The sequence below is a fragment of the Pinus tabuliformis genome, chromosome 4_1 (assembly GCF_031772625.1).
Source record: "Pinus tabuliformis cultivar Carrire ecotype Pingquan chromosome 4_1, CPIR1, whole genome shotgun sequence".
NCBI classification, from domain to species: domain Eukaryota; kingdom Viridiplantae; phylum Streptophyta; class Pinopsida; order Pinales; family Pinaceae; genus Pinus; species Pinus tabuliformis.
The window spans coordinates 640,650,126-640,659,583 of NC_142303.1; the positions used below are offsets into that span (position 1 = coordinate 640,650,126).

At 38.9% G+C, this 9,458-nt stretch overlaps 1 protein-coding gene across 1 annotated transcript; it reads right to left on the reverse strand.

Moving 5' to 3' along the window:
* Positions 1-964: 964 nt before the first annotated feature.
* Positions 965-1,567, reverse strand: LOC149177681 (uncharacterized). The gene has a single exon (XM_089421837.1). It carries the CDS (start codon positions 1,565-1,567, stop codon positions 965-967), a length of 603 nt encoding a protein of 200 aa, XP_089277963.1.
* Positions 1,568-9,458: the final 7,891 nt, after the last annotated feature.

A 9,458-nucleotide genomic window follows, 5' to 3' on the forward strand; every position in this document is an offset into this window, starting at 1 on the left:
ATAATACCATCCGTAATCTGTCGGCCTTCTACATAACTAGATTGCTCTGGCGAAATAATGAGAGGGAGAAATGATTTCAATCTGGTAGCTATAATTTTTTAGACAATCTTATAAATAATGTTGCAGAGAGAAATCGGTCTGTACTTATCTGGAGTATTGGATTTCTCTTCCTTGGGGATTAAAGCAATGAAGGTAGCATTCAGCCCTGGGTACATCCATCTTAAAGTGCGCGATTCTTCCACAACTTGCCAGACCTCCATTTTGATTAGATCCCAAAAGTTGTGAAAAAAGTTGGAGGTGAATCCATCCGGACCCGGTGCTTTCCCTGCTTTCAACTGACGCACAGCATTCTCGACTTCCTGAAGGTCTGTGGGACGAAGAAGGAGAAGATTATGCTCCTCTGTGATTAATTTGGGAATGTTTCTCAGAACTCTGTCAATAGCATGCATTCTATCTATGTTGGGCTCTTGGTGAGCTTGTTTGAAATACCTGAGAAATTCATTTTCAATGCCTTCGTGAGTCTCAATCCTTGCTCCCTACTCATTTTTAATGTGGGATATATTGTTGTTCATTCTGCGCTGCACTGTGGTTCTGTGAAAGAACTTTGTATTTTTTCCCCGTCCTTCAGCCACTTTACTCTTGATTTCTGTCGCCATAGTGTTTCCTCATGTTTTGCTCTGGCTAAGATTTGAGCTTCAAGAGTTTGTTCCTGTTTTGTTAGGTCCTCAGAGCGTCCTTCAATTATGATCCTCTGCTGCACATTCTTCATTTCTTGATTAAGGGCTTTCTGAGCTTGAAAAATGTTGCCGAAAGATGTATGATTCCAGTGTTTGATTTCACCTTTAAGGTGCTTTAGTTTCTGCTGGAACTTAGACATCTTGGAGCCATTAGAGGGAATAAAGTTGAGCCATGTTGACCTGACTAATTCATTGAAATCCGGATGGGTTAACCAAAAAGCTTCAAACTAGAAAGGACGTCGAATGTTGTTGCCGGGTCGATTCCACTGCAATTCTATTGGCCAGTGATCAGAGCCCGATATCGGTAGTATGGAAGCAATGAATTCTCCCCCCAAGTGAATTGCGTTATCTGATAGTAAAAATCCATCAAGGCGTGAAGCTATCTGTTGCAAACCTTCTCTTTTGTTGTTCCATGTGAACATGCCAATATTTGAAGGTATATCTATCAACCAATTATTCTGTATGAAGTCTTTTAAAATGTTCCCATCTCTGTTGCTTTTGTTTCTGCCTCCCTGTTTTTCTTCCAGTCTTGCAATCATGTTAAAGTCACCTCCAAAAATCCATAGCGGGTGCAACCTATTTGAGTTGAGCTCCGATAAGGTGTCCAGGATTTCAGCTTTGTGTATAGTTTCCTGAGGGAAATACACATTAGTCATATGACCATGGATGTTAGTGCCGATTATGTGAAATATTGCTTGGATGAAGTTCTTGTTTGCGTGTATGTTGTCAAGTTGGATCACTCGCGCATCCCAAAGAACTGCAAGTCCTCCCGACGCCCCTTGAGCATCAACAGCCGTTACCATCCCTCCTGGCCAAGCTTTTGCTGCCATTTTTTCCAAAACTGTCGAGTTACATTTTGTTTCTTGCAAAAAAAGAATATTAGGTTTTTCCTGCATAAGCATATTTTTTAGAAGTCTGCCTTTCCTTGGGCTATTGAGCCCTCTAATGTTCCATGAGATCAGCTTCATTGAGAAGGGTTGGGGTTGATGTTGAAGTACTTGGTCAGCTTAGCATATCTGCCTGACTCAACTAGCACTTCTCCTATTCTGATAGTTCTTTCGAGAGTGGTTTTCCTCCCTCGCTTTTTGTTGTCTTTGGTAATGAACTTTCCATCCCATTGACTACCAATCTGAACCCCCAGAGAGTATTTTTTTTGTGCGTGAGTGAGGACCTCCACTAGGTTGTCAACTTGCCGGTCTGGGATTTTATCAAAATTTATTGTTTTGCGTGCCCGCTCTAGTCCTAGGATATCCAGTTCACCAATATCTATATTCTCAGGGTCTTCCTCCATGAGTTGGGGCTCTTGGTAGTCTTCAGTTGATTCCTCTACAGCCTTTGAGCTAGGTGCTGGATTATCAACTTCCATTCCTTGGAAACTCCAGGCTGGGAGTTTGATTTGGGTATGAGGGATCGATTTGCTGAACTGGCTCTCCCCTGGCTGCGGTGAGGCCCCGTTTTGCTTTTCTTTACTGGTTTCCTTCTCATTTAGAGGTGGGTTTTCGGGCTCTTGAACATCATTACTGACCAAAGCAGCAAAGCTATTGCTAGTTGAGGGTTTTGACGAGTTAGCTGGAGTGGTCCTGGTATTGGCTGCCGACTTCTTATGACCTCTTCTGCGATTTACCACTTTGGTAAACCCATCAGGAGCAGGATTGTCTGAGTCCATTTGAGATGGGGGTTTTCTGTTTAGAGGACAATCTCTGAAGAGATGGCCCAGATCATGACATTTTCTACATCTAAACGGTACATGCTCATAATCTATCAGCTGAATCCATTCAATATCATCATGGAATAGACTTACCGTATCTGGCAGGGCTTGCTTGAGGTCCATGTAGACACAGATCCGGGCATATGATGTGTATCTGCACAGTTTTGTTTCCTCTACAACTTTGATGAATTCGCCCAGAGCATTTCCAATTTCTTGTAAGGAATTTTCCTCCCAGTATTCCCATGGAAGTGAATATAGCCTTATCCAAACAGGAGCCCAGCTAAGATCTTCCCTGTCAGGATTGAAGCATTCAACCCACCCTTTGAGATATAGGCCCGCAGAGTTGAAGAAGTATGGACCTCCGTCCAGAACCCTGTTACGATCTTCCAAGCAGTTAAATACGGCTGTGAAAAAACCCTTTGGCCCTAGTTGCAGAGTGATGTGACCCTTTGGATTCCATTTGGAGTTTATCCAGCCCCTTAGCACTTTCTCAGTCGGCCAAAGTCCAATGAACTTGCCTATTAACGCGTGATCCCTCATGAACTGTATTCTGGCGTTGATTCGGTGGCTAGGAAATTCCACTTTTGGCCTATGAGTGGCCACTGGCCTGCATGTGGATGAGCTCACTTTGGGCTTATCCTTCTGAGCTTGATCATTGTCCTGATGCTCGTTGTTGTCCGTGTTGTCCTCGTTCTGCCTCTCTTCTTTGTCGTTAGCTCCAACTGGTTGCTTTTTTCCATCATCCTTTGGGGGAGGCGCATTGCCCTCCCCCTGAGGGAGTTGCATGATTCCTTTGATCGCTTGCAGGAAACGAAGGGCCGCAGATCTGCCCAAGGTCTGTCAAGGCTAACCTCTGTTAGGGGTAGACTGCCGTAGCAGGGTTTCCAGAAACCCTAGATAGAGCAAAGTTGTGTTCTTCCGTCCCATTCATTTACATTCCCCATAAAAGCCAACTATTGTTATTATTGTGCCCTTACATTATTATTTTTATGTCGGCTCTGATTATATTATGACCCCTTAGACTCCTATATATAGAAAGGAGGTCTTGTCATTTGTATCATCCAAGAATTGTTCATTTATGTAATGTAAAGGAAGTTTCCCCCTCAAAGAGGCTGAATTCTAAGGCGTTGATCTATATTTTCTATCTTTTTGTGAGCTGGTTTCATAACATTTGGTATTAGAGCTTTGGATTCTAGGGTTTCGTTGCTCCAAACACATCATCGTGGAATTTGCGCTATAACTTTTTTTCTGCGACGTTTCAGATGCAAAAAAAAAAAACCCATTTGGGTTGAAATCGTTCTAAACCTCAGGTCCGAATTTCAGAGCTTTTCGTGCTATATTTGCGGAGATATGCTCTGAGGAAGTTGGCCTTTTTGCATACTCCCGAATTACGTTCCAAGCAGGTGACTTGGGGAAAATAGTCATAACTTTTGTTTTGAGCATCATATTGAAATTTCATAAGAAGTTTTAGAACAAGGACAGACTATAGTTTCTTGTATACATTTTTCAGATCCAAAGGTCGAAACAGTGACACGTGGCACGTCGTACAAGTTCGCTCTATTGAACTAGTCTATAATCATGTCACCGTGGGAGATTTGGCATAACTCTTCCTTGGAGAATGCAATTTGGATCAAACTGGTGGCATTGGAAAGAGGACGCAAAGGGATACTGCAGGTCACGATTTCAGAACTTGAAGGTCCAAAATTACAGAGTTACAGTCGTTTCAAGATCGAGCTCCTAAAATCAAGAAAAAACGAGATGAGGAAGTTTGATGGCAAGGATCCGGTAAATTGGATACTACAGATGGAGAAATATTTTAATCTACATGGTGTACCACTCTTACAAAAAAGTATGTATTGCATCTAATTATTTAGAACCGAATCAATTTTTATGGTATAAAGGGCTTTGTTCTCGTAAACCACTTGTCACGTGGTCAATTTTCACGGAGGAAATGATAGCATATTATGAGGATACAAGGAGAAACACCTTCTTTAGCCAATTGATAAATCTCAAATAAAAGTGTTCAATGGAAGAGCACATTGAGGACTTTCAAAATTTGAATATAAGGGAAAATGATATTCCAGAGAAGCAAAGGATTGATGTCTCCATAGGGACTTTAAAAGATAACATTCAACATGAGGTTCGTCTTTGGGAACCTGATTCATTGGAGAAGGCATTCAAGTTGGCAAGAAAACTGGAAAGCAAAATTATGGAAACAATGAATTGTATCCCTCACAACTATAAACATGGAAGTTTTGTTTCTCCTAGCCTTCCACAACCTACAAGGGTGACACCACGACAATTGGAAAAAAAAAAAAAGAGAGAGAAAAAGGGCTTGGTTACAATTGTGATAGAAAATGAACTAAAGGCCATAAGTGTGCTGAGAAGAAATTATTTTACATAGATTATGAATAGGAGGAAGAAAAGGATCAAGAAACATCAAAAGAAGAGGATATACACCAGGAACAAACCCCAGAGAAAGAAGAAATGAATCCGGCCATATCTTGTAAAACATCGACAAGAATTACCACTCCTCAAACTCTCAAGATAGAAGGACATATCAAGAAGAAAAAGGTTCAAGAAGTGAAAGATCATATCAAGAAAGAAGAAATGAATCCAACCGTATCTTGTAATGCATTGGCTAGAATTACCACTCCTCAAACTATCAATATAGAAGAACATATCCAGAAGAAAAATGTTCAAGAAGTGAAAAACCACATCAAGCATCAAGAAATGAATCTGACCATATCTTGTAAAGCATTGGAAGAAATTACCACTCCTCAAACTCTTAAGATAGAAGGACATATCAAGAAGAAAAAAGTTCAAGCAATGAAAGATCACATCGAGCATCAACAACAAGTTCTCCAACTTTTAAAGGATAATGCCACTTTGGTGCAGAATCGAATGAAACAACAGGTAGATCAGCATCGCAGTGAAAAAAGTTTTGATGTAAGTGAGTGGGTATTTTTAAGGCTACATCTCAAGCAAGCTATTTATGAATGTTGGCAATACTACAGGCACTTAAGAAATGGCGACCTTACCCAATGGGAAGACACTTTAAGGTAAAAATGGATCATGATAGTCTTAAATACATTTTAGAACAAATATTATCTTTAGAAGAACAAAAAAAATGGGTCACAAATATGTTGGGTTATGACTTTGACATCATCTACAGAAAAGAGAAGCAAAATTTTGTTGCAGATGCACTCTCAAGAAAGGATGAGGATGTGGAAGCATTGTTTTGTGTTATTTCTATTATCCAACTAGATTGGATAAATGAAGTAAGGGATGAATGGAAGAAGGATGAAGAAGTGTGGCCACTCAATCAAAATTTGCAAAAGATCCCAATTCAAACAATATGGCCAGAACTTGAAGAGGAAGGAAAAATCATATTGGAACATGGAGCAGTCACAAAAACAAGAACCCGGTAGCTATGAAATCGATCAATTTCAGAGTATCTCATCAAGTGGAAGAACTTACCTGCTGAAGATTCCACATGGGAGGACAAGAATTTTATACAAAAGCATGAAGAACTACTCAAGCGTTGAGGACAACACTTTTTGAAGGAGAGGGGCATGTTAGGTCCCTATACTACTAGTGTAACCCCTTATTGTTATTAGTACAACCCCCTTATTATATTGTTGTACCCATGTAGTCCCCATATTGTTACTATTGTGCCCCATAGAAGCCCACTATTGTTATTATTGTGCCCTTACATTATTATTTTTATGTCAACTCTGATTATATTATGACCCCTTAGACTTCTATATATAGAAATGAGGTCTTGTCATTTGTATCATCCAAGAATTGTTCATTTATGTAATGTAAAGGAGGTTTCCCCCTCGGAGAGGATGAATTCTAAGGCGTTGATCTATCTTTTTTATCTTTTTGTGCGCTGGTTTCATAACAAAATACTTTATCTCTAGAAAGTTATATAAAATTACATTATTTAATATATACATCAAAATATTTTCTTTATAATTTTAGGAGTGAAAATGAAATATTTTTATCACATCTTTTTCATATTATATTGTAATGGCATAGTCTAACTTATAGACGAAATATACTTTTTTCACAGGAATCTGGCAAAATAATTTCAAGAAAAAATGTGATTTTTTGTTGTTTAAAATGAATTTTTGAATGCGCAATGGATTCAGCACCCTAAAAAACCTCTAGGGGTATCACGACCCTAATGGCCCAGGGAAATGTGCAACCCAACCGATCAGCAACTCAAGTGGCACTGGCACAATTTCACTTTTAAAATTACTCTTATCCGGAATACATCTTTCCCACACTTAGTTTATTTTGTTTAATTGTTCTTCTTCTTCTTAGTTCTGCGGCAACCTCTAGGGCTATCACGACCCTAATGGCCCGGGGAAATGCGCAGCCCAACAAGTCGGCAACTCATGTGGCACTAGCACAATTTCACTTTTAAAATTACTCTTATCCAGAGTATGTCTTTCCCACACTTAGTTTATTTTGTTTAATTGTTCTTCTTCTTCTTAGTTCTGTAGCGAAAATAAAACAATGGGCAACAATGTACACATTTTATAAATGGAAGGGGGAACTCTCTTTCAAATTCCCCAACTGTTATAAATCATTGTACAAAATATTACAACGGCCAGTCATGCCTATGAGCAATGCATTGTCTTCATTATTCACAAAGTGTACAATAGAGGTGCCACGCCTTCTTGTTGTGCTCACTATAAGAACAAACCAATCATCCGCACCGAACCTTGATGTTGGTGCACCGCAGAGACACCCCAAGATTTACTTGGCCAAATGTTACCCAAATCTTGGCTCTGTCGCAACAGTTAAGCCTGCGGCCCTTCTCTTGTCCAACGAACCAAAAACTCAGCCCTGTAGTTTGCGCGTATTCTTTTTCTTCCTTCTGTGGTTAGCAAACCTTACACCTGTATTCATGCGAATTGTATCTTGTCCACTTGAACGAATGCCTTGCCTATTTGGTTTGGGTTGACGTGTTTCATGTGAACCGATGCCTCTCCATTTACTTGGCCGACATGTTGAGCGAGAGCTAACTAGCCTGCCATAGGGCATTAAATGCCCTTATGGTCACTGGTTCACATGCATACTCCATACCCGGATTTGAAAACCCCTGCGGATTCCTCAGCTATGACCCATGCAACTACATTCAATATAGACTATCGATAATCAATGGGCATCCCATTATGGACAAGGCAGTTTTTTATGCATCCAAAGCTGAGCGCGAGAAATTTCCAGGCGCCTCCGGTGTCACCGCCACCACTAGACCGTAGGAATGCGAGGGTGTACTATACGACCATACCTTGAATTTTAAGTTTGAATTTGACAACCCCGCTCGAAATTTGAATTTTGAATTTATATTTACCGCTCAGCCAACGTTTTTTCCTCAAACATCAAACATCGTGGAAATGAGGTGAGAGGCACGGATGGTGTTTAATTCACAGTCGAAACAATAAGGTTAAAGATATGTGTTCAGTTTAGAGTTACCCCAATTGTGTTCTTCAACAGATTCACTATTTGAGATCTGCAAGAATCCCAGCAGCAGATCAAGCCGCCGAGCTTTGATATGCATTCGCAATTCTTCGCCGGATTCAATATTTAAGATTTGCAAGAATCCCAGCTCCTCGCAGGGATAGGGAGCACAGATCTTTGATATGCATTCGAAAAACATCTAAGCGCAGGGATATACTGAAACCTCCTCGCAGGGATAACCATTCCCTTGGTGGACAGGAAGCCGTGCGCAGTTGGAAGCCGATAGAGTTCGGATTTTCTGTTTAAATTTTGACATATTTCCAATCAGATAGTGTAAATTTCTGGAATTGTCCATAAAATTTTCACCTCTGAGTTAAGAAAACATCAAAATTACTAAAACTATTGGTGACCTGTAACTCAGAAAATAGGAGAATGCTGAGAGAGCTAAAACTGTTAAAAAAAACAGATCTAAACTGTGTGCCATACAAACTTATCATAACATTTCTGTTCGGTATAAGTCAAGAGCTATACAAGACCTGCAATGGAGGTGGATCTTTGATTTTTCGAATGAGATTGCTTTTAAATGTTTGAACAGTGTGTTTTTGCTTTAACTTTTATGTGAAAGTCTTTGCTGAGTTCAAGAGGAATGAATGTGTGCAATGGATTCGTGCTTTTCAAAGACACTTTGCCCGCGTTTTCCCTAGTGAATTCGCACTTTCCTTGGAAACGCTTTTATTTGTTTGTTCCCTCACTGTATTATGGAGTTCACTATATTCTCGAGTAGTTTAAATTGTTTTTTATATGATAATAGGTTATTTGTTGTCGATTGGCATAACCTTCCTTGGAGTGAACTCGATAACACTGTAAATAATCTCTTCAAAATTTTCATTTTTACTGTGTTTTCGCTTTTACTTTACTGAGTGACGCATGAGATTGCGTTAGGGTTGTTTATTAGTTTTCATTTTAAAAACAATATGTAATAATCCAACAATATGTAATTAGTTATTAGTTTGCATTTTAAAAACAATACGCAATCTCGTTCTCGTTTTCCATTCATCTTTTTGCATTTTTGGCATTATGAGTGATGTTTGTAATGTTTGTAGAGGTTTCAAATAGCGTAGTTCAACTCCAAAAATGGAGCCAAAGAGTTTGCAAGATATATGAGGGGTATGTGTTGTATATATGTTCGCCAAAATAGAAAGGCTTTCATGCATGTATTAGCCATTAGCCATTCATGTATATTTTATCTATTGTGTTGTATATATGTTGATAAAGTGTAAATTATCAAGACTATGGCATTATTCATTCATGCCCTTGTTTATATTTGGTGATTGGAAATATTGGAAATATTTTAACCTAAATATATGGGTAATAAGAATTGATTTTTTTTTAATTTTAATTTAATTTTTAATAATTATTAAAAAATGGTAGAGATTTAAGTTTTTTGAAATATTTTAATTTTTTTTTTAGATTTTTAATAGTAGTTATATAAAGATCAGTTATAACTTTTTAGATATGTGGTAGTAATAAGTATGATA

Excerpts from the sequence above, each read along its gene's own strand:
- LOC149177681 (XM_089421837.1), bottom strand. The coding sequence starts at position 1,567 with ATGGCAGCAAAAGCTTGGCCAGGAGGGATGGTAACGGCTGTTGATGCT.